Here is a 26,508-nt window from a genome sequence, read left to right on the forward strand (position 1 = left end):
TTGCCTTTGCCCAACACTATGCCGACACTTTTGGGCCAACACTTTCCTAAGTGTCGGGATAGACTTGCTGACATACGCTTTGGCCAACTCATTGTATAAGGGTTGGGATATGCATGCCTAAGGCAATGTTTAAATAAGAGCCAGCTTTTTCCAACACTATGCCGACACTTATGGGCCGACACTTTCCTAACTGTTGGGATAGACTTGTCGAAATACACTTTGGCCAACTCTTTGTATAAGGGTTGGGATATGCATGCCTAATGCAATGCTTAAATAAAAGTCGACTTTGTCCAACACTATGCCGATACTTTCCTAAGTTTTGGGATAGACTTGACGACATACGCTTTGGTCAACTCTTTGTATAAGGGTTGAGATATGCATGTCTATGGCAATACTTAAATAAGAGTTGGCTTTGTCCAACACTATGCTTAAGGAAACACTTAAATAAGAGTTGGCATATTAATTTATGTAACAAATATATTCATAAATGATTGACATTAAAAAAATGTTTTGATTGAAATAATTAAATTAAAATATTAAATATAATAGATATTAAGTTCACATCTTATTATTTGTTAATAGGCTACAAAGAATTTGTTATTTTGTAAAATAATCGTGTTGATAGATGTCAACCATCTAATATATAGTATTTATTTTGAGGAAATATATATTATTGTTATTATTTTATTTCTTTGGTTAAAAAGGTAAAAAATCAACGCCAGAAAAGAATATCTTTGTTATTATATTTGGATAGAACCTTAATGCATTGAAATTTTGTAAAAAAGGTCAAATCGTTAGACAAATTCTAAGCTTTTGATAGATGCTTTCTCTTTGAAGTTGGTGTTCAATAGAGTTATATATTCGGTGCAGCAATGCCAAGCCTAACACTTTGCATTTTCTCGTGGCACTTTACTTGACAAATTTATTTTCTTTATAAGACCTTTTTTTTTACTTTTCATCGAATTTTGATTCTTAACATATTTTCATTGGATCAAATTTGGTTTTTTTTCTTTTGTTAGTTTTATTGTTTGGCATGTATTAAATTTACCAAAGAAGTCATTTTACATTATTTTTCTTTTATTATTTTTTTCTTCTTCCTTATCTTACAACCCTTGTTCTCCGCCATTGGGTCTAACCAGCCCACCTTCCCTAACTCACCACTTGTTTCAATCCTTATTGCTAAGCCACCACTACTACCATCCAATCCACCAGCTATCCAGGACCCTACTACTACACCTCTCCCATCTGACAGTAATCTAAATCCTCCACCAAAATCTACTCCTCCTCCTTCAATGCCGCTAGAGCACCCTACAATCAGCCTACTTGAGGACCGATGGCTCTAGGTCTTGTGCATGTTTAGACTAGTTGGTTAGTTCCATTAAAAAATAAACGTTGTTTTTTTTATTAAATTAAGTAATTTATTTATTTTAATTTATTTTGACATCAGTTTTACTTTTTTTCAAAATAGATTTTTCTAATGAAAGAAAACTGTAGGATGAAGCATGCAAGAGGGTTAAAGACTCTATGCCAACACCTGAGAGTTTTTTCGTGCCTCAAGATAATATTGCATTAGAAAACGAGGTGTATACACAAGTGTTCGGTCCTGACAAGGATGGAAAAGTGTTGGGATATGAACGTGGGATAACCAAATCCAGGTTGTTTGGCTATGGTTCAATCACCCGAGGAAGCCAATCTACATCGGTCATCAGTATATTGATTGAAGAGATGAGTGCTAAACATGTCGAGAAAATACAAACAATTTAAGCCGAACGAGCAGTCCGGAAGAAGGCTCTAATCGAGGAAGCAGAATCTTTATTCCATACGAAGGCCGCAGAGAGATAAGCCTTTTTGGTAGCCGAGGCAGAAGAGAGATTTATGAAATTAACTAAAATTTGAGAGGAAAATTTCATAGATATGATGGGTGCTCGTGAAAAGAAGTATAGGGCTCGCCTCAACCAGTGTATGGAAAAGGGAATGTCAAGTAAGTACAATGCTTTTCATAGTAACGTGACTATTTTATAACTAGATTGTCAATAAGTTTGTTGATGGTTTAATAGACATTGATTGTTGTTATTTGGATATTTCATTGTGTTGTGACTGAATGTTAGGTTCTTATTTGATGTTTTTATTATTTGTTCAGCCAATAATTAATGGATGTACTGATGAAAATTCTTAATTTAGCTTCAATTTATGGTTCTTTGGCTAATACTAAAATATTCTTCCCACGTGTTCATGTTGTTTCACATCTAACTCATATAAATAGAAAATGTACATTGTTATTTTTGCAGTTGAATTTCAAAGTAAAAGACTTGATGATAGAGCCTTTAGTTCGGATAATGAAGAATGAGGCCTACTGCATATTATGTATTATATATATATGTTATAGTAAATGATGAATGCAGTTGTCCCATAATTTTTTGATGTTATGAGAAATAGGTTGATAACACGTTCGCAACGTGTTGAATGCTTCTATTAGGATTTTGTATATAAACTAATAACTACATTATTCAATGGTAATTTTGTATTTATATGATCAATTTATATTAATTAAATCTTTAATTAATATCTTTAATTAATATCATTTCAAACTTGTCCAAGCCCAACACATACAAATTTGCTCATATTTCGCCAAAATAGGCTCTTCAAAGTCGGGGGGAAATGTCGTAAAAAGCATGGGACCTGAGACAAGATCTATCCTAACTTTTTAAGTTTGCCTTAGATAGGTCTACCCCAACCTTTTTAGGGTTTCCTTAGACAGGTCTACTCTAACCTTTTTAGGGTTGCCTTAGACGTGTCTATCCCAACTTTTTTAAGGTTGCCTTAGATGGGTCTATCCCAATCGTTTTTAAAGGTTGCCTTAGACGGGTTTATCCCAACCTTTTTTAAAGGTTGTTGTAGCTAAGATTTATCCCAACATTTTTAAGGTTACTTTAGACAAGGTCTATCCCAACTTTTTTTATAAGTTGCCTTAGACAAGGTCTATCCCAACCTTTTTAAGGTTGCCTTAGACGGGTCTATCCTAACCTTTTTTTAAAGGTTTCCTTAAACAAGGTCTATCCCAATATTTTTAAGGTTGCCTTTGACAAGGTCTATCCCAACTTTTTTTAAAAGTTTCCTTAGACAAGATTTATCCCAACCTTAGACAAGATTTATCCCAACCTTTTTAAGGTTGCCTTAGACAAGGTCTATCCCAACCTGTATAAGCCCATTTTTTAGTGGTGACAGAATTGTAGTTTTGGGACCATAAATTTCGATCGTATCGACCCGTAAATATTATTTATAGAATATTTATGGAGTCATTAGAGTCGTATTAAAATTTGGTTAAGAACTTTTAACGTTTAGATAGCTAATTAAAGAAAAAAAACTAAATTGTAAAAGGTACAAAACTTGTTAATTATTGCATTTAGATGATTTAATAGCTTATTTATCATAAAAGGGATGACCTATGAAGCAATTATACCCTATTTATTATTGTTGGACGACAATTGGAATAAAAATAGTAAAATAACATAGGTTTTAATGGCAAAATGGTAAATAACCTAAAAATTAAAACAAAATAATTAGAAAAGGATATCATCTTCTTCTCCATTTGTTTTCATGGTTGGTTTAATATACTATAGGAGAGAAGCTTAAAAATTCGACTGGTTTGAGCCTTGCATGGGTAAGTTTTGATTCCCGTTTTTGATTAATTTTATGTTTTTGAAATCATTACAACTAGGTCCAACTAACCCGTACCTTCATTTTTGAATCTGTTAAAAATTTAAAAAGCTTCCATTTATGAATACTGGTTTTTTTATGATAATTATGTGTTTGAAGTTTTGATTGTGGTATTTGGTTGTTTTATGAAGTAATTTTTATTAGTTTTTTATTTAAGGATTAAATTGTTAAAATGAAATTTCAAGGTTTGATGGTAAATTAGTGGTATAATTAGGACTGTTTAGAAGCCTTGAACATTTGGCTGGTATGCAGAGTTTCTAGAAATGGTTAATTTGATAATTTTCGTGTTAAGGGACTAAATTGCATAAATTGTAAAAGTTAGGGGCAATTATTTAAATTTTGAAAATAAAAGGGTATAAATTTTAGAATAAATTGGAATATGAATTTTAAGCTAATAATTGGGAAATTTTACATTTTAGATCAAGACCATATTGATTTATGCGAAAAAGGAAAAATTATGGAGTAGTCCCTAAACTTTTACAATTATTACAATACGGTCCGGGTAAGTTCGTTGGTTTGTAATTTAATATCTATACTAATTGTATGATGGTATGATGTGAGTTAGTAGATATTAATTGTTCTACTGATGATGTAAAGTTGTTTGAAAAATGTTATTGCATTTCGGTACTTGGGTCGGGTGAATGCGAGATAGAGTACAACTGAATGATGGCGTGTTATACGGGGTTGGAGTGGAGATTGATGTGGCATGCTTTATATATTTTCTCGAGTATATCGAGGTTCAGAATTTGTTGTGAACCCTCGTGTTATACTTCCTGTTCTGGCGTGTTATGGGGGTGGTTGTATAACTTATGGGCTAGGCACTTAGTACCGAGGCATGTTATCGGTTGGATTAGCTCTCATGAGTGTTTGGCCTGTTTTAGTTAGATTAATTGCGTACTCATATATGTAAGTCATTCATCAAGTCATAAATTATTGTATTAATAATTTATTTAATGACTTTGAATGCCATGACTTGTACTTGATGTCTTGAACTGACTCCATTGTTGTAACAACTCGATTTTTAGTGGTGTCGAAAATAGTGGTTTTGAGACCATAAATTTTGATGAAATAATTTGTATATATTATTTAATTAGTGTATTCATGAGGTCTACAGAGTTATATTAAATTTTGGTTGATAATTTTATTGTTCAGATAGTTTAATAAGTAAAAAGGACTGAATTGTAACAACTGTAAAGGCTGAGTAGTTAAATTAAAGGGGCTAAATGGATAATAAAACCTATGGGAATTTATTTAGTAGAATTGAATGATGATTTTCATAAGTGAATGGCTTAATTAAGCTTAAACATAGTTTAGTTAGGAAAGTTGTCAAAATTACAAAAATACCATAGTATATATATTAAATTAAACATAAAAATTTGAAAAAATTTCTCATTTTTTTCATCTTCTTCACGGATAATAGAGGAAAAGCAGATTAAATAGTGTTACAAGAGTCATATCGACGATTTTCACACAGAAGATGATTTCTAAAGGTTGTGAAGCATTTCTGACTTACATACTAGATACTCAATATACTGGATCGAAGTTGGATAAAGTACATGTTTTCAATGAATTTGTAGATGTATTTCCTGAAAAAGTACCAGGTTTACCATCGAAACGTGAATTTGAATTTGTTATTGATTTGATATCGGGAACTACACCGATATTGATTCCACCGTATAAAATGGCACCTACTGAGTTGAAATAACTTAAAGCATAGTTACAACAATTACTAGACAGAGGTTTTATTCGTCCGAGTGTGTGTTATTGGGGTGCACCAATACTGTTTGTGAAAAAGAATGATGGTACATTGATATTGTGTATAGTTTATCGACAAATGAACAAAGTGACAGTGAAGAACAAGTATCCACTGTCTCATTTTGATGAGTTGTTTGATCAACTGAAGTGGGAACCATGTTTTCCAAAATAGATGTTAGATCGGGATATTACCAGATGTGAGTGAAAGATTGTGATGTGATGAAGACTACATTCAGAACCTGATATGGTCATTATGAATTTTTAGTAATACCCTTCGAATTGACTAATGCTCCTGCTGCATTTATGGATCTGATGAACCGAGTTTCCCAACCTTAGTTGAATAGACTTATGGTTGTATTCATAAATGATATACTGATCTATTCCAAGTCAGAATCTGAACATGCTCAACACTTAAGGATTGTACTGTAAATTCTGCACGAAAAACAGTTGTATGCAAAATTTAGCAAATGTGAATTCTGGCTTAGGAAAGTTAGATTTCTGGGACATGTAGTCTCTGCAGAAGGGATACGTGTTGACCCGAGTAAAATCTCGGCTATTACCAACTAGAAAGCACAAAAAAATGTCGCATATGTACGAAGCTTTCTGGGGTTAGTAGGATACTACCAATGTTTTGTTAAAAACTTCTCTATAATAGCTTTGCCGATGACCAAGTTATTACATAATAATGTTTATTTTGTTTGGTTAGATGAATACCAGTAGAGTTTTGACCGATTGAATAGGATGTTGATAGAAGCTCCTGTATTGACATTACCCGAATCTAGGAATGAATTTGTTATTTATAGTGACGCGTCACTTAGTGGATTGGGATGTGTGTTAATACAGACTGGAAAAGTAATCATATATGCTTCTTAAAAGTTAAAGCCTCACGAAAGAAACTACCTGACACACGACCTACAATTATTTGCTATTGTCTTGCCTTGAAAATTTGGCGTCACTACCTTTACAGTGAAAAATGCCATATTTTTATAGATCATAAAAGTCTGAAGTATCTGATGACTAAAAAGGAACTGAATTTAAGACAACGATGATGGTTAAAATTATTGAAAGATTATGATCTTGTAATTGATTATCATCCCGGGAAAGCTAACGTGGTTGTAGATGCTTTAAGTCTGAAGTCGTTGTTTGCTTTGAGAGTTATGAATGCACATTTAACATTGGAAGGTGATGGTTCTATTGTAGCTGAACTCAGGACTAAATCGTTATTCCTTTAATAGATTCAAGTTGCAAATGGAATATTCAAAGTTATCCGCCAAACGGGTACAGATCCAAAATGACTTGACTACAGGATTCACAGTTGGGGATGATGGTATGATGTATTTCCATAGCAGAATATGTGTACTGAGTAATCCAGAGCTGAAACGAGACATTTTATCAAAGGCTCATAGTAGTACATACTCTATACATCCGGGTAGTACTAAAATGTATAACAATTTTAAAAAAAATATTGGTGGCTGGGAATGAAACATGAGATTTCAGAGTTCGTGACTAAATGTTTGGTTTGTCAACAGGTAAAAGCTAAACATCAGGTATCGTCTGTGTTATTACAACCTATTAATATTCCTGAATGGAAATGGGAACGAGTTATGATACATTTTGTAACAAGATTTCTAGCGACACCGAGAAGAAAGATGCGATCTGGGTTATTGTTGATCGTTTGACTAAGTCAGCTCATTTCATTCCAATTTGTACTAATTTTTCACTTGAAAAGTTAGCGGAATTATATGTATCAAAAATTGTTAGGTTACATAGAGTGCCTTTATCTATTATCTCTGATAGAGATCCGAGATTTACCTCAAGATTTTGGAGTAAGTTTCTTGAGGCTCTAGGAACCAAACTTAATTTTAGTACAACATATCACCCACAGGCAGATGGGCAGTTAGAGCGGGTAATTCAAATTTTAGAAGATATGTTACAATGTTGCATCCTCGAGTTTGAAGGTAGCTAGGAAAGATATTTACCGTTGGTGAAATTTTCTTATAATAACAGTTACCAATCTAGCATTAAAATGACGTCGTTTGAAACTTTGTATGGAAGGAAATATAGAACACCATTGTACTGGTCAAAGTTGAGCGAACTTAAGCTCGTTGGTACAGATTTGATACAAGAAACGAAGGATAAAGTACAAATAATTCATAATTGCTTAAAAGCGGCGTTTGATCATCAAAAGTCTTATGCAGATTTAAAATGGAGGGATATAGAGTTTACCATTGGTGACGGTGTATTTCTAAAAGTCTCTCCTTTGAGAAAGGTGCTACGATTCGGGAAAAAGCGAAAACTGAGTCCGAGGTTTATTAGACCATATGAGATTACTGAGAGAGTTGGTCCTGTAGCATACAAATTAGTGTTGCCCTCAGAACTTGAGAAGATTAATAATGTCTTTCATGTTTCCATGTTGAGACAATACCGTTCAAACCCTTCACATGTGGTTACTCCCTCTGAGATTGAGATACTGTCGGACTTATCGTATTTTGAAGGACTAAGCAGGGTTTTGGTACGTGAAGTAAAAGAACAACAGAATAAGAAAGTACCACTAGTTAAAGTTTTATGGAACCGTCACAAGGTAGAAGAAGCTATTTGGGAGACTGAGTACTCAATGAGATCACAGTACCCACATCTATTTACTAGTAAGAAATTTGGGGACAAAATTTCCTAAGAGGGGGAGAGCTATAACAACCCGATTTTCAGTGGTGTTGAAAATAGTGGTTTCGAGACCATAAATTCTGATGAAATACTTCGTAGATAATAGTGTATTCATGAGGTCTACAGAGTCATATTAAATTTTGGTTGAGAAATTTTATTATTTGGATAGTTTAATAAGTAAAAAGTACTGAATTGTAAAAACTGCAAAGGTTGAGTAGTTAAATTAAAGGGACTAAATGGATAATAAAACCCATGAGAATTTAGTTAGTGGAATTGAATGATGATTTTCATCAATGAATGGCTTAATTAAGCTTAAACATAGGTTAATTAAGGTTAATTAGGAAAGTTGTCAAAATTACAAAAATACCATAGTATATATATTAAATTGAACATAAAAATTTGAAGAAATTTCTCATTTTCTTCATCTTCTTTACGGCAAAGAGAGGAAAATCTAGGGTTTTTCATTTTGATTTGCAAACTTTGATTTGGTAAGTGTATTGATGCCATTTTTAGTAATTTTTATGTTTTTGAGTTCGTATCAATTTAGTCCATCTATATCAATGACCAATTTGCGAAATTGTTAAATGTTATAAAATTTTCAATTGATGAATGAGGTTGCTTCTTAAAGTTTATGAATGAGGTTGCTTCTTAAATTTTATGATGAAATATGGAACTTTGTTGATAGATTAAAATGTTTTGAAAAGTGATTTTTGATGATTTTGATGTTGAGGGACTAAATTGATTAAATGATAAATTGCATGTACTTGAGATGAAATAATTACAAATAGGGACTTATTTGAAGTTATAGTATATTTGGGTATCATTGGTGTTTAGAAAAAATAATGGATAATATGCATGATTAGGGCCTAAGGAATAAATTGAATAAAATGAAAGATTGTGGGGTAAATATGTAAATTTACCAAAAAAGAATCAATTGCATGAAATGGATCAAATTATGTTGTTATTATAATCTATGGAATGAAATTATTATTTTTAGATCAAGAACGTGTGGATAATCGGGAAAAAGGTAAAACCGAGGAATAGTCCTAATACTTTAGAATCTTATGCAAAACAATCCGATAAATTCGTATATTTAATTATACTCCTAAATGCTTACATTCTTGTTAATACGTTGTTAGGAAACGTTGTTCATAAATTGAAAGTACACTCAATCGAGCCAAACCTTACTATTATACTAAATGAAGCTCAATCAAGCAAATCATACCTTTATACTGAATGGATGTTTAACCGAACAAATCTTATTGTTATACTGACTGATGTTTAATCAAGAAAATTCTACTGTTATACTGAGCAAAGCTCAAACGAGCAGGAACCTACGGTTATACTGATGAGAAGCTTAATCGAGCAATGCCTATGATTATACTGAGCTACTGAATTGATTGTAATTACTGCATAAGTTGTGTGGATTGCAAACTCTATGTTTAATGTTGACTAAATCTATATTTGAATGGAAAGGTTTATTAACTTCTAAATGAACTTACTAAGCTTCGTTTAAGCTTACCTATAATTTGTTCATTTTGTAGATTACATTTTGAAGGCTAAGAGGATCGAGTCAATGCTAGGAATCACATTATCCAGGAATCTTGGTAGACTTAATTTCTCGATTTGGTATATGGCATGTACTAGGAACCTAAGTATTATTATGTTGAATGCCTAGTTTTTGAGTAAAATGTTGTGACATGTTGTACACTTGACCAACTTGTGAATTCTTACTTGTTACCTAATATATTTGAAAGTTTCAAAATATGAAATGATATGCTATAAGTTATCTTAGTACTTGGGAATGGAATGGGTGTATATTTAAGAGATAAATGTGTTGTGGTTACAAGTTGAGAATGGATATATGATTATGTTGTGAATGTTTGAAGTTGAATTATACCTCTCTTATGTGTATTTGAAAGTATGTATAGGTACCTATGTTTAAAGGGAATGAAATTGGCTGTGAAATGGGTAAATTTGGGCTCACACGACCCGAGACACGGGCATGTGACACGACTGTGTGTCCTGTTGATCCTTTGTATGCAAGTTAGTGAGTTACACGGCCTAGCAGATGGCTTGGCACATGAGTGTGTGACACAGCCGTGTGACCCTACTCAGATAGTTATACAGGCGAAAACATAGGCTAGGACACGACCGTGTGTCCTTAGTTCGAAAGTTACACGACCTGAAACACGGGCGTGTCTCTCAACAGTGTGAGGCACACGGCCTGGCCACACGGTCGTGTGTCTCCTGTTTTCAATTTTTTTTACTTTTTCCCAAACTTTCTAAATTAATACAAATTGGTCCCAAATTGCCTGTAAGTTATTTGTAAGGCCTCAAGGGCTCAACTTAGAGGAAATATGCATGTGTATGAATGGTTTATGAGGTGTTTGAATTATTGTATGATATTACGTTTAAAGGTATCTGATTGTACAGAAATATTTTATAACCCTAATTTGGAGACGGATATGGGATATGGGTGTTACAGTTGTGGACATGTATGTTTTCCGGAAATTATTGTTTGAGCTTTGAATTGAACAATGTAATTCAGTAATTTGCAATTGCGGATGGTAGGAAACATTAGTTGTGGAATTATATTTGATTAAATTGCTATACTTACTTTGGTAAGATTTATTGTTTTTGTCCGTCGAACTTGCTAAGCTTTAATAAGCTTACTTGCATTACTTGCATTTTCTTGTAGATATCTTTTCGTGGGACGGACGATCGGATCAGCACTCAAGTCACACTATCCATCTGCTTTCGGTAGAGCTTGAATGTTTATTTTGGATTATATGGCATGTAATAGGTCGTTAAGTAAATTACCTCGTTTAATATGTATATATATATAAAGCATGTAACTAGTTCATCTTTTGGTCAATGTTGTCTTGTAACGTGCTGATAGTTACATGGTTGCTAGGTTTGGTGGTGAATATAGTTCATTTTGTGAAATTGTGGTTAAGTTTTTGGTAACCTATGCTAGAAATAAATATGGTACATGTTTGATCTTAACTTAGCAAGTTACAAGTTTAGGTATTTAGCCTAAAATTGATAAGATAGTAAGTTTAAACGGTTGAATGGTTGATGATTTATATTGTTGTATTTGTGTGTATACTTGTGGTACCATTGAGGGTACATTGGTTAGGCACTTAAAATGGTTGAATTAGTATGATTTGAGCATGCTTAATGACATTTTGAATAGGTCTAATGGCTGGTAAATGGATTGCTTAGTGTCTAAGAAATCTTGAAATGGTAAACTTGATGTTTAAGGTTCATTTTAGTGTACACGGCCTGGGGCACGGGCTGCCACACGGCCTTGTGATCTAAGTCAGTGAGTTACACAGTCCAAGACACGGGATGGGACACGGCCATGTGTCCCAACTTTGAATACTTACACGGCCGTGTGTCTCCTTTTTTGAAAATTTTCATAATTTCCAAAAATTTCCTGACTTGTTTCAAATTAGTCCCTAAGGGTTTTAAGACTGTTTCTATAGTCCTTAAAGCTCGATTTAAGCATAGTAAATGTATGTTACTACTGTAATTCAATTACTTTATTGTAATTGAGGAATTATATTGAAATGATTATGATTTTACCTGTTCATTTTGGTTAACTTGCTGTAGCATTCCCATAACCCTATCCCGGCGATGGATATGTGTTAGGGGTGTTAAACAAACTTTTTTAAAGCTTGCCTTAGACAAGGTCTATCCCAACCTTTTTAAGGTTGCCTTAGACGACTCTATCCCAACCTTTTTTAAAGGTCAGCCTTGACTAGGTCTTTGCCAACCCTTCAATAAAGATCGGCTTATGTTGACTTATGCCAACGCTTTTTCAAAAGTGTTGCGACACCTATGCCAACTGTACTAAAGACAACCTTTTCGGAAGCATCGGGGGAAGCGTAGTGACACCTATGCGAACCTTTTTTGCATCGTCTGAAGTCAAAAATAGTATCGCGATAGGTCTATTTTGTTGTATATATAATCTTGCTTGTAAATTTTTATGTAACATATGGAAGATTTTATTTCAAAAAACAACCATATAAAGAAAATATTAATTAAATTAATCAAAAATTTTACAAAAGAAATAGATTAATAAGAAAAGTTCAAATTTGTGGTTTAACCCAACGTAAAAATTTAAATTTTATAAAAAGATCATTCTTAAAACATTCAACAAACAAATTTTCTTAAATTAAATACAAATCATTAACCATTAACACAATAAACTAGAAAGTAGTATAAAGATAAAAGATAATTTAATCTAAAATTTTAAATTCTACACGAAATCTTAGATAATTTAAAAGTGATCATAATAAAATTATATATTATTTTACTCTTCAAGATAGAGTATTCACTACTTTTTTATTCTATGCTCTAAGTCTTTCATTCTTCATTTGAAACCTACGATATAGAGAGGAAAATAGCAAGTAAGTCTGAATTTTTAAAAATCAAATAAAATATAATTAATCCAAAAAAACAATAAATGCACAAATAATTAATCTAAATGCTAAAATTACCTCCTAAAATATTAAAGATTATACTAAAACAACTCTAAATACCAGAGTAATCATTTTGTTAAAATGAAAAGACTAAAATACTTTCAAATAGTATAACTTATTTTAATTAAGAAATGACATTTTTATAATTTCTTAACCGAATTAATAACTCAACTGGAAGTGACACAAACTTAATAAAACACTTAAATATTATAAATTTAAAGAGTAGGTGTTGACATTAACTTACAATTGAAAAATAAAAAGCAAATTGTTTAATAACTATTTAATATTTTTTTTGAAGTAATAATAACTAATTAATATCTATATCACGCTTAAGTTGCTCAATATTATTTAAATTGTTTATTTGAAAGGGTCAATCCATTTATTTTAAAGAGGTTGGACCAGTTATATAATCATTTCATTTTAATTTCTCCTTTTATATTGGCTTCACTATTTATTAGAATTACTAGAACGTATTTTTAAATTTTTTTATATAAAATATAAAAATATTTAAATAATAATTATTTAACATAATTAAAATTCAATTTACTTTCAATTAATTCTTTAAATTTTCGGGCGTAGCCCGGTAGAAACATCTAGTCAATAATAAAAAAATAAATACAACAACATTATTATATATATTATTATCATTTTATTAATAAAATTATTATTTGATATAAATATAATTCTATTTTTAAAGTTTATTAATTTCATAAGTATCAAATAATTTAAAATTTGTATTATATATCATTTTTATTTTAATTGCTTTAATCTGTCATTTTTTATTCCTACTTTACCATCTCTCATACCTCAATACTGACCTGTCAAAAAGACTAAACATTCTGCTTTCGTACATTGTGAACAAAGGCATATGATCCAAAGTCTAACAAAAAACTTCCTCCATAATACATTGTTGCAAAAAGGAAAAAGTTCTTTCAGGCTATTGGGAGCCTAAGAAAAGGACATAAAAAGACATGATGAAGAGTATTGTTAGCTCCAAGTATTTGGCATGCCTGGTTGGTTCTATAATTCTCAATCTGTTGTTTATAATCAATATATATGTGGGTGGTCAATGGAAACTGAGTTGGAGCTTAGGAGCTGCAATCGAAGCTGAAACTGTGGCAGCTATATATTGTTCAGGCCATGGAAGAGCTTACTTGGATGGTTTGGTTGTTGTTGGGAATAAACTAGTTTGCGACTGCAATACATGCTTTACAGGCCCTGATTGCTCTCAGTTTATACCACACTGTACAGCAAATGCTGATGGGTATCTACGCATCATTTCACCATGTCTTTCCTGTTTTTTTGCTCAAGTTTTTAATATTGATTATTCTTATTTGATTCGCATAACTATCTGAGAAGTGAAATTTTAGGTAGTTTTAGTTTTGACTTTTGATGAGATGATCTGAAGAACTAATCAAAACTTTCTTTGAATATGATTGATTATTTGGGTTAATCTTGTCATTAGTTTCAGTCCTTAGGAATCTCTACAGTCTAAACTTTAAATCCTCAGGGTTACAAAAGTATCCAGTGTCTTTGGAATATTTGTTTTGATTTACATTCACTTCAAACAAGCGTAGTTTAGACCCTGAGTATTTGACAGCACGGACGTTACCATCTGACCAACTTCGAGACCCTCCTGTCCTCTTCTGAGGCTCTGGTCTAGTCAAGGCTCAACTTTTATGATGCAGAGTTGTGATGGCACCACGGAGTAGTCATGATCGAACTTTATTGCAATAACAAATTACCGTTTACCTTGCTACAATGTTTGGCTACAGTTTTCAGATCCATGGTCAACAACCAATGTCATGAGATTTCTGATGCAGAGGATCCACCTAGGTGGCAACAATTGCAGAGCATATGACTCATGCCATTGCTAGTTTGGTTGAACATGAAATTATGTCACGACCTTGTTCACTGAACCATCACTAAATTTGTAATTGTTCTATTTGGATAGCCATAGGTCTTTAAGGTTTTGTCACTCTCAGGTACGTCTCTATAGATTCAAACTCATGTTCTCAAACACAACAGAAGTATACTATATAGAACAGATACTACCGATTAATGAAAGTAGTATCTGTTTCACAAAGTGCACTCCTTTGTGTGTAAGAATGTAGGTTAGAATCCGTGGAAGAGCTCTTGAGGGACCTGTCTATGCATAGTTACAGGTTTTTACTTTTTTGGATAATTTCATAGTAAATGTTTTACCAATTGTGTCTTTAATACTAACCTTGGGTTATTTTTATGTTTGAAGTGGGGATCCATTATTTTTGGAACCATTCTGGATGCAGCATTTAGCTAGTAGTGCTCTAGTAGTAGCAGGGTGGCACCAAATGAGCTATACTTACGGTGGTAAGAGCTTCTTCTCGAAAGAGCTTGCAAAGGTTGTGCGCAAAGTACACGCAAGCGTAGGGAATGCAGTCACCCAAAACAGATTTATCATTTTTGGTGCTGGTTCAACCCAAGTCCTTAGTGCTGCAGTTTTTGCACTCTCCCCTGAAAATACCTCCTCACCTGCAAAAGTTGTAACTTCAGTCCCTTACTATCCGGTCTGCTCCCAACTCCCATACTACTTTTTCTCACTACACTCTGTGAATTGTTGTCATTGATTTGATACGAAATTGAATTCCCACAGGTCGACAAACAACAAACACAATACTTTAGCTCACAAAAATTTAAGTACGAAGGAGATGCTTATAGATGGAATAATAGATCAGATTGTAGCAGCACAAACATGATCGAGATCGTAACGTCGCCCAACAATCCTGATGGACAATTAAAGAAAGCGATTTTTCATGGACCTAATGTCAAGACAATCTATGATCATGCGTATTACTGGCCTCATTTTACACCTATTCCGGCTCCATCAGATGAAGATGTGATGGTATTTACACTTTCCAAGCTTACAGGTCATGCTGGCACCAGACTTGGGTAAAGCTTAACTGACTTGTTTCAATCATACCCTTTCCATGAAACTAGCTTAGGAATAAGGATGGCATTGTTGTGTTGTACACAGGTGGGCAGTGATAAAGGATGAAACAGTGTTCAACAGAATGATGATACACATGCGGATGAATTCCATGGGAGTTTCTAAAGATGCTCAACTACGAGCTTTTAAGCTTTTGAACGCAGTCCTTGAAGAAGGAACCGGAATATTCAACTTTGCATACCAGACAATGAAGAGCAGGTGGGAAAGATTGGTTCAGACCGTATCCTTGTCGAACCGCTTCTCTCTTCAGGAAAACAATCCTCAATATTGCACTTTTTACAACAAAGTCCGACAACTTTCCCCAGGTAGTTGTCTCAATTTTAGGCTTCAAACTTTAATCATGTTTACAATGACATCATTAAACACCATTTGACCTATGTGTATGGCAGCTTACGCATGGTTGAAATGTGAGAGAGAAGAGGATAAAGATTGTTATGCAGTTCTGGAGGCAGCTAATATCATTGGGCGTCAAGGAAATCTGTTCGGTGCAGAAGACGGCTATGTTCGACTAAGCCTAGTCCGAACCCAAGATGATTTCGATATATTAATTGAACGTTTACACAAATTAATAACAGAGGGGGATGGTGACAAAACTATGTGAGAAATGAGATGCAACATTTGTTGATCCTAAACTTAGATGCAAGAGGTCATATACTCCATTGACCTTCTTAATTACACTCTATTTCCCCATCATTTAGTCATTCAATGAAATCAAATAATCATGTTCTAGAATCATATAATATTGTTTTATGATTTGAAAAGTCAATGCTTGAGAAATTAAAATAAAATATTATTTATTTCATTTTCAGATCTTTCCATATCTCATTATTCAACTCTTAATAGTAAGTTAATTCCGTTTCTTTCTTCTGCATTAAGCATAATGAAATCATATCTTTTTGTATTATCTACTATGTCATCAGTGACGGAACCAACACCCGAGACCATGTCCCCTAATTTGGTAAATTTTTAATTTAGGTCTTTTATAATTTATAAAATTTTAAATTAGTGGTAGTAAAATTATATTTTGACCCTCCCAAATATGATAAAAATTTGATTTAACCGGTCACCGTTGATCCTTCCAGAACATAAAGACTGCCAATCTTTTTATCTTTCATCAAAACGAGAGCCCCATGGGATACCTTAATGCCATTTGACTCGATATTAATACTACAACCCTTAGAGTCCAAATTTTCCAAGGAGATGAGATTTTTCTTTAAGTCAAGCACATACCTGACATTTGACAGTGTCCTAATTGTCCCGTCGTACATCCTGATCTGAATAGTACCAATACCGGTTACCTTACTGGGTGAACCATTCCCCATGCGCACAACTTCGCCTTTAACTAAATTGTATGTGGAGAACGAGTCATTGTTGGGACACATGTGGAAAGAACATCCTGAATCCGAAACCCACTTGAACGTAAGCTTAGAGCTTTCACTTGTTAACACCAACAAGAAATCATCACCCTTATCATTGGCTAAATTAGTACCAGCTAAATCTTCCTCGTTGCTCTTACCAACCCTTTTATTTCACAATTTGTAACAATCCGCCTTAACATGACCTAACTTCTTACAATAGCAACATCTATTGTCTTGCTTCCTTGATGCTACCAAAACCGAGACTTACCTATCTGACTTGCTATCCGAACCAAACTCATTGTCGAGTTTGTCTTTGCTCAAAACATGACCCTTCACATCTTCGAATGAGAGATTATCTCTACTATAAATTAGGGTTTCCTTGAAAGACTTGTATTAAGGGGGTAAAGAGCAAAATAATAGCATAGCTTGCTCTTCATCGTTTTGAACCTCAACATTCTTTAAATCATTCAAAAGAATAATAAATTGATTGAAGTGATATCTAAGGTGATCACTTCATTCATGTGGAACGTGTACAATCGTTGTTTCAGCACTAATCAAGTTAGCTAGAGACTTTGTCGCGTAAAGGGTTTCTAACCTTTTCTATAAGTTAAATGTTGTTTTCTCCATCAAAACCTAATACAACACATTATTTGTTAGACATAATTGAATTGTGGATAGAACCTTTTTATCTAACCTATCTCATTCTGATTTATCCATGTCTGCAGGCTTCTTTTTTGTAACGACCTTCTTAAGATCGCCCTAAATCAAAATTGTCGTCATCCAAACTTGCCACAGATTAAAATATGTGATGCCATCGAACTTATCTGTGACAGCCCAAAACTGACCCTAGTCGGGAAGTGGTTTCGGGACTGCTAAACCGAGTCTTATAAATAATTAAAAGTTATATTCTGTGTTTATGATGTGAGTAAATGCATGTGTGAAAGTCTCATGCATTAATTTGATCATCTTTATGTGAATTTATTAATATGGACTTATATGAAACTTTGTTGGAAAGTGAGAGGTTAATTTTACAATGGTCTAATAGTACATGCATTGAAAGGAGTGGTTTTGCATGTCAATTTACCCATGATAAACATGGTGGCCGGCCAAGGAAGGAATATGCTCCACTAATTCAAAAATTAAAATAATTTTGTATTAACAAATGATTTAATAATTGATATTAAAGGAATTATAGTATGAAAGGAAATATTATAATGAGAAGTGGGAGGAGAAACCAAAGTGTTTCATCCTTACTTCTCCATTGCCGAAACTAGAAGAAAGAAAGAAGAAAAACTCTTGTTGAATTTCGGCTAAGGTGTTTTGATACAAAAAGGTATGTTTTATGCCACTCTTGAAAATGTATGCATAATTTGGAGGATTGGTTTAAAAGCTACTTGAATCTTGGATTGAAATTAGGTTATTTATGAGGGTTGAATTTCGGCCTAGGAGCTTAAAATTTTTAGTAGAAGTTTTGATGACATTAGATGGATAGTTAGGTTGGATGTGTTAAATTGTTAATTGTTTTAGCTTGAAAGTTAAGGTTAATATGGCTTATGAGAAGTGGGAGGAGAAACCAAAGTGTTTCATCCTTACTTCTCCATTGCCGAAACTAGAAGAAAGAAAGAAGAAAAACTCTTGTTGAATTTCGGCTAAGGTGTTTTGATACAAAAAGGTATGTTTTATGCCACTCTTGAAAATGTATGCATAATTTGGAGGATTGGTTTAAAAGCTACTTGAATCTTGGATTGAAATTAGGTTATTTATGAGGGTTGAATTTCGGCCTAGGAGCTTAAAATTTTTAGTAGAAGTTTTGATGACATTAGATGGATAGTTAGGTTGGATGTGTTAAATTGTTAATTGTTTTAGCTTGAAAGTTAAGGTTAATATGGCTTATGGGATTGCCGAATCTAGTCTAGAGAGAAAGAAAAAAATATATGTATTCGGTTATGCTATTGATTCTTGGGGAGATAATGTTTAATGTATTTTTGTTTATGTTTTATAAAAGCACTAGTAATTGAATTTGAGAAATTTTAACTTGTTGATGGGAGGTGTTGAACGTGATATTCGGATGTGTTTCAAGGAATGACATTAGGGTAGCTAGAGTCTAAGAACTTTCGGTCAAGGACTATTGTGTGAGCAAATTCGGTATAAAGGTTTAAATGTTAAGTGCATTGTATTTAATGTTTAAAGAATAGGTAGTAGCTAATTAAAGTTAAGAAGGCTAGAATTTCTTTTAAGGGAGTGTGACCTTAATTTGAACAAAATAGAATCGGCCTTAAGCTTGACTAAATGGTTCGGTTATGGTTAGCTTAGAAGAAACCTATATGAGATTGTTGTATTAGGTCATAATCTACTTGGGACAGCAGTAGTAAGGTGGTTTTCGAAAATCGCCATAATTTGTAGGAGCTGAATTAGAAGCTGAGTGAATTATGTCATTAAAGCTTCAAGGGTCTATTTTCTTACAAAAGAAACTATAGAAACAAAAGAGTTGCCGATCTAGAGATATTTGAAGTATTGTGGGGCTGAGTCAAAATGACTGCTGGATTCCCTGTTCTATTTTTAGAAAATCATTATAAATTGTACAAAAATGATTATAAGATAAAATTTATATGCTTAGACTCCTTAATGAGTCTAGTTTCAAATGAGATTAAATACAACACATTTGGAATTCTGTAAAGTGAGAAATTGGATTCATAGTGAAGAGTGGTCAGAATAGTCAAACAGTGAAATAGGGGAAACTTTAAGAAAAATCTGGTATTGATTGGCCAAGCCTAAAATTCTGAAAATTTTATGGATGGAAGATATACGAGTCTATATTCAGGGAAAATTAACGGCAAGTGATTTGGAGTTTAGTAGCTCCAGTTATAAGTAATTTAGTAACTACTGCTCGGGAAAACAGCTCGTAGTGAATATGTGATTTTGTTGTAAACATTAATGAAAGTTTGCCGATGAATTATTTATTGATTAATATAAAGCTTACTATAATCTATGTGTGTGAAAGTCGGATCAATATATATAATATTATTCTGAAAGTAATACTTGAATAGTCGATTAATGACTACTTTAAATTTTGTTGAACTTAAGCTCAAGAGCAAAGGGGAACTAGATCCGATAAAGGGAAGGAAAAAGTAATTGAATAGCCGTTGAAGTCGTTCGACGACATTTGAGGTAAGTCTTCGAGTAATGACCCTACTTGAATTATATTGAAATGAATAGTCATACTATGACGGATAGTCGAATGTGCTTAGAGACTATGTTATAAAGCCAATTGAAATTATGCTCTTTGTGTGCGGCTACTGAGCCGAAATTTGAAAGGTTTAATAAATGTTTTGTGTTTGAGCCTTAGTAACGAAGAAATGATATGGATGTGTTATGATTATTGATATATGTGTGCATGAGCATTGGAATATATCCGGGCTAAGACCCGAAGGCAATTATGCGAGTTAATATATCCGGGCTAAGACCCGAAGGCAATTATGCGAGTTGATATATCCGGGCTAAGACCCGAAGGCAATTATGCGAGTTAATATGTCCGGGCTATGACCCGAAGGCAATTATGCGAGATGATATATCCGGGCTAAGACCCGAAGGCAATTATGCAAGTTGATATGTCCGGGTTAAAACCCGAAGGCAAATGTGTTTGCGGCTGTATTCGGTTAAATACCGAAGAAACTTGGGTTTGAATGTGAGCGTTTTGTGCTGTAACTAATTCAATAAATATGCTCGACCAACCCGAACGATAAGGTATGTTGCATGTGCATTGGAAAAGTCGATTCGTTTTAAATAGTATTCGTGCGATCGGCTAACGAATTTTCGGCTTTTAGAAAGGTTGATACCTTGTGTATATATGTTGATGAAGTGTGAAGTAAGTATGATTATGAGAATGTGTGTTAATAAAATGACTTAGTTAGCTATGTGAATGTAATACTGTAGTCAAAGCCGATTTCATTACTTGAGACTTACTAAGCTTAAAATGCTTACCCGGTTGCTTTGGCTCTCTGTTTTATAGATTTTGTTCGTTAGCTATCGGATTCGGGATCAGCGAAGTCAAAGTCATCTACACTATCAAGCTCTTTTGGTACTCTTTAGTTGAACTCTGGATATGGCATGTATAGGACTACCCCCTGTTGTTTAAGTTCTTTTGTGATGTATGTGTGTAAAGCCATGCGAAAATGGCTTGTAGAAGTGGAGTATGACATTAGACCATTTGTGTTTATGTATGTATATATATGGTTTCACGATGTGACTATGGATTGAAATGGAAGTGTTGGGCTAATGATCAGCCATTGGAATGGCTAAATATGATCACATGTGGACCTATGTATGGCAAAACCCTAGTTGGTCCATGGTAACCACAAAATAGGTAAAGTTTACCTTGAAAACAGATTTTGACAGCAACTGTGGTGTAGAATTGAAAAATCACATAAATTCGTAGGAGTGGAATTAAATAGTGAATAAATTATGTAATCGAACCTTGATGAACCTACTTTCATATGGAAGTAACGAAACAATCATATGAACAGTACAGTAAGAGGTATTCGGGTTCTTGTGGAACGGGGCCAGAACAGTTTCTGGATTCTCTGTTCCGCCTTTGGAAATTCACTATAAATTGACCAGAGATAATTAGGGGTCATACCATATATGCATGGTTTCCTCTCTGAGTCTAGTTTTCATAGAAACAAACGGCATCAGTATTGAAGCTCTGTGCAGAGAGATATCCAAGTCGTAATGGGAAGAGGTCAGTGTAGTCGACCCCTGTAACATGGGAGACTTTGACTAATAAACTGTACTAATTGGCCCGACCAAAAATTCTAGAAAAAAATATATAGGTGGGGACATGAGTCTAGTTTCAAGGAAAAATCACAAAACTGATTTTCGAGTTGTGAAACTCAAGATATGATTTTTGAAGCGACTAGTACTCAGACTGGGCAGTGTCTGAAAAAAATTTTAAAAGTCTGTCAGCACCTCGTATTCGACCCCGGTGACGGTCTCGGGTTCGGGGTGTTACATTATCAATATCAAACATTGTTGCTTCCATCTTTAAATGGGTTGATTTCATAAATCGAATTAGCTCTAATACTAGTTTGTTAGGGATAAAACTGATTAAACAACAAACAAGTAAAACAACAAAGAAATTGAAAAGATGAAACACAAATATTTTACGTGGAAAACCCCTCCAAAGAGGATAAAAAACCACAGGCAAAGATAATTTCACTATAACAGCAAAAACAAAGAGTATAAAGATAAAGATAAAACTAAACCCCGAAACCTGAAATAAGAACCCTCAAAACGTAAACACAAAATTCTCTGAAAGTTTGTAAAATCTAATACCTAAATGTGTAATGGGTTATTTTTCTAGGGTGAAAAAAGGGTCTATTTATAGGCTAAATTTGTAAGTTAAATAATATTAAATTAATCTACACTAATTAGAGTTTAAGTGGGAAACTAGAAACATAATTTAACTAGGAGAAGAAAAGTTGAAAATACGAGGCATAGCTCCACAAGCTTCGATATTTCAAGCGTTGAATTCCTAAAGACCTTGTTTTCAAGAACCATCATCCAGTATCATATCAGTTTATAAAAACTTCTACTTTTGACTCACCTTTCCACCTTAGTCATGGATTCTCTAATAATCTTTTTCATTTCCATGGATTCTCTGCAGCCATATTTTAAGTTAATCCTGCCAGTTTTTGTAGCTTTTTTGTAAAAAAATTTAAGTCAATTTGATGCATCGTTGAGAGCACCAAAAATAACGTTACTCGAGATCCCGGGCACAATCGTGCCTGTAATAGGCCAATTTGCCCGGCCCATTTTGTTAAACCAAATAAAAAAGAAAGAAAAACAAAATATTAAAGTTTAGCCCAAATGTACATTTTCAAAAACCCAATATTAAAAAAACCCAATTAGCCCAATCAGCCTAAGCCCAACACCCTAGCCCAACTAGCCTAAACTAGCGGAGACCCTAGCCCAAATACCCCTAGACCAATCATAACTCAGCCCAAATAGCCCAACACCAGAATACACAGCAGCAAACCCTAGCAGCATTCAGACCCTAGCGCCGCAGTAGCTCCTCTCGTCCGCGCGGGCCAGGCCTCTGCACTCACGCGAGCCTCCTTACACGTGCGCCCGCGCACATCCGTATGTGCCACGTCCACCTTCCGTACTCGTACCTGCAACACAACAAACGCAACAAAAGCAGAAACAACAAGCAATAACAAGCAGGAAAAAATGAAAAGAAAAAAAAAAGAGAGCAAAATATATATTTTTCTTTTGTAATTTTTATTTAGGGCTATATAAAGCCGTTTTTCAGAATCTGTAAGAAAAAAAACAATATCAATATAAAGATACAAAAATTTCAAAAAAACAGAAATAGAGCATACTTTTGAGGTGATTTCTGATTCCGGTTTTCCCTTTTTTTCTTCTTTATTATTTTTCTTTTTTTTCTTTTAATTTGTTTTCATAAACCGAGTAAAGAATAAAAGGAGAGAGAAAGGGGACCTACCGGGAATCTGTCGTATTCTCGTCAGCTCAAATCGCCGTTCGTGGCGGAGCCATGGCGAAGGAGCGGCGGATTCGGGCAGGGGAACGAGTGGTCGAAACCCCAATGGAGGCAGAAGCAGTTTTTATTTAATTTAGGGGCTGCAGTTGTTTTTTAGGTAAAATTTCATTTAAATAACATCATAATACGACGCAATTTTGAGCTAGGGTTCCTAGCCTCAAAACGACGCCGTTTAGTGGCCATGACCCGCGCAGTGACCCGACCTGGGGAAGGATCCGCGTGTTTTGGCCTCTGTTGGGTGATTTGCGCAAATGGTCCTCTCTCTTTTGTGGTGTGTTCAGATCGGTTCTTTTCTTTTTTAAGTTTGCTCTGTAATTCGTTTCTCGTTTTATTTTAGTTCATGCTGCAACACAGCGTTTTGGAGGGCTGAGAATATTTCCGGATTAACCCTCCATGTTATTCGCGCATGGCACATTGGCCATTATTTTGTTTATTTATGTTTTTCCCGATTAATTTCGTTTTAGTTGCAATTTAATCCTTTTTTGTGTTATTTGTTTCTTTTTAATTAGTTTAATATTTCCATTATTATTATTATTATTATTATTATTATTAGTTTTTTACTTAATCTTATTATATAGATCTTTTTATTTTATTATATGATATTATTTTATGTTTTTATGTATTATTACTTATTTTACAAATATTTTATTATATACATTTTATATTATCTTAGTATAACTTATATATATATTTAAAATTCATATATGTATATATATACGTTTAGCTTTAAAATTTTTCATAATAATATCTCATGTTTTTCCATATATATATAATATTGAATTAATTTTAGTATACATATGTATATATAATGATACGCTATTAATTTCAAATTGTAAATTTTACTTAATTTTTTATGCACAAATATTCTATTGCTTTTAAATTTGCTATTCTATTTTACTTATTTTAACTTCGTTATATATTATGACTATATATACTATTATTTACATTAAGATTTTTTACTTATATAAATCAAAGTGTATATATATTTTTTAAGATTTAATCATTTTTTTCTTACAATTCTTATGTTAAAATTCATTTAAACATTTTGTTTGTTTTTTAGTTCTATTATCAAATCGTTTCAAATCTTCATTACTTTTTTTTTGGTATAATCTTGTGTATATTTCTAAATCCTAAATTTATTCATTCTCATTTTTATTTTATAAGTTACATTTTATCTTCCTTTTAAATTAACAATTTTTGAATGTTGATGTTGATATTGGCATGATGTACAATCGAGATCATTGTTGTTATGTTTCTTTGTTGTAGTATTCATCAATTATTCATTATTCCTTATTGTACGCTTTAGTCTACAAATTATCATTGCGCGTTGTACACTATTATACAAATTTTTTTATTCATTCAAAAGATTACAAATTACAAAGTTATTTCATTCAAAAACTTTCAAGATAAAGCAAAATTCGATATTTGGGATCTTCGAAAGAATTGAGCCCTAACGTATTGGGTTCCAATCCTTCTTGTCGAATCTAAATAATCGAGATATTTTTTAATCAAAACACACAAACAAAAACTCATTCTAGGGAATTCGATATGTTGTGTCCTAACTCATTGGATACGACATATTATGTTCTCGAGACGAGGATTCTTCTAACAAAAAAATAAAGGCAATATTCGATATTTAGGAATTTTGTGAAATTAAACCCTAACTTACTGGGTTTTGATTCTTTCATTTGACTCCAAATAATCGGATATCCTTCTCAAAATGCACAGGTTTTAAAATCAAACTTAAATTTTGAGGATTTGAAATGTTGCACTCTAACTTACTGAGTGTGACAATTTATTTCTTTGAAATAAGTGAGCCTTATCATCCAATTCATTTTATTCAAGATAAAAGGATCGTATTTTAAAATCTTTCCAAAATTTTGACACTAAGACATTAAACGATCAATTTGGTACCAATTTTGGGTGTCACGAGGGTGCTAACCCTTCCTCGTGTGTAACCGACTCCCGAACCTATTTCTCAAAATTTGCAGACCTAAAATCATTTTCAAGGTGATCCGATCACACCTCAATAAAAGATCAGTGGCGACTCCAATTTTTATTTTTAAGTCGACAACTAAATTTTTATTTTAAAAAAAATGGTTTCGACAGCTTGGCGACTCCACTGGGGACGATAAGAGAGTCAAGCCGCAAAATTGATTGTTTTTTGTCTTATTGTCGAAAATTGAAAATTTGATTTGAAAAGTTACGATCCTCTTTTTGCACTTGTTTGTATGATTGCTGTAAATTGAGCTCTATATTTTGGCATAATATTGCATAAAGACTATTTAGTCTTACCCTTTTTAAGTGGGAGTGAGAAGCTACTCCTTCGTGAGGTTTTCACCTCCGTGCAGGATAGTGGATCACTTTCGGGATACATCCGTACCTATGTCTTCGTGAGATCTTCATCTCTGTGCAGCCATAGGGAAATGTATCCCCCTGAACCGAACTTGGTCTGTATGAGCCTATAATGGGTGAAGATTAAGGAATCTGCTGGTTCGGGTATCTCAACTTTAGAGCCAAACCGTATATAGAAGACCTTAGGAACCCATCCTAGGTAGAGCCACTCCAAACCCTTAGTGGTCACCTGACTAGGTACTTTTGTTTTCCTTACTTGCTTATATTTTGTACTAACCCCTCTTGTTGTGTTTTGATTATGATTGCATTGTATTTGCATATTAGGAAAGAGATATTGATTCAAGTCCGACTACTAAATTAGAAAGCTTGTCATGGAATACGAATTCCTTGATAAAGCGAAAAATAATACGACTGCCTGAATATATTCTGAGAAACACAAGAAGGGTGATGAAAGAGTTCGTGACCTTTACTTCGTGGCCTAAAGGTTTAAGATGATTGTCTAAGAGCCTTCGACGTTTCAAATCCCTTGAAGAAGCCGACGAGCTCTATGAAGATGGGCAGATGATGGATCGCGACCAAGATTAAGAAAAGGAGCTAGCAGTGGCATCTATTGAAAATTGGCGAGAT

General features: G+C 33.5%; 2 protein-coding genes across 2 annotated transcripts; both read left to right on the forward strand.

Moving 5' to 3' along the window:
- Nucleotides 1-7,498: 7,498 nt before the first annotated feature.
- LOC107956148 (uncharacterized) lies at nucleotides 7,499-8,146 on the forward strand. The gene has a single exon (XM_016891881.1). The coding sequence runs from the start codon at nucleotides 7,499-7,501 to the stop codon at nucleotides 8,144-8,146; it is 648 nt and encodes a 215-aa protein (XP_016747370.1).
- A 5,295-nt stretch (nucleotides 8,147-13,441) lies between these two features.
- On the forward strand, nucleotides 13,442-16,411 carry LOC107954642 (tryptophan aminotransferase-related protein 3). The gene is made up of 5 exons (XM_016890257.2): nucleotides 13,442-13,887; nucleotides 14,875-15,169; nucleotides 15,256-15,551; nucleotides 15,637-15,914; nucleotides 15,999-16,411. Exons 1-5 carry the CDS (start codon nucleotides 13,595-13,597, stop codon nucleotides 16,208-16,210), a joined length of 1,374 nt encoding a protein of 457 aa, XP_016745746.2. The 5' UTR covers nucleotides 13,442-13,594; the 3' UTR covers nucleotides 16,211-16,411.
- Nucleotides 16,412-26,508: the final 10,097 nt, after the last annotated feature.

The sequence above is a fragment of the Gossypium hirsutum genome, chromosome D07 (genome assembly GCF_007990345.1).
Source record: "Gossypium hirsutum isolate 1008001.06 chromosome D07, Gossypium_hirsutum_v2.1, whole genome shotgun sequence".
NCBI classification, from domain to species: Eukaryota; Viridiplantae; Streptophyta; class Magnoliopsida; order Malvales; family Malvaceae; genus Gossypium; species Gossypium hirsutum.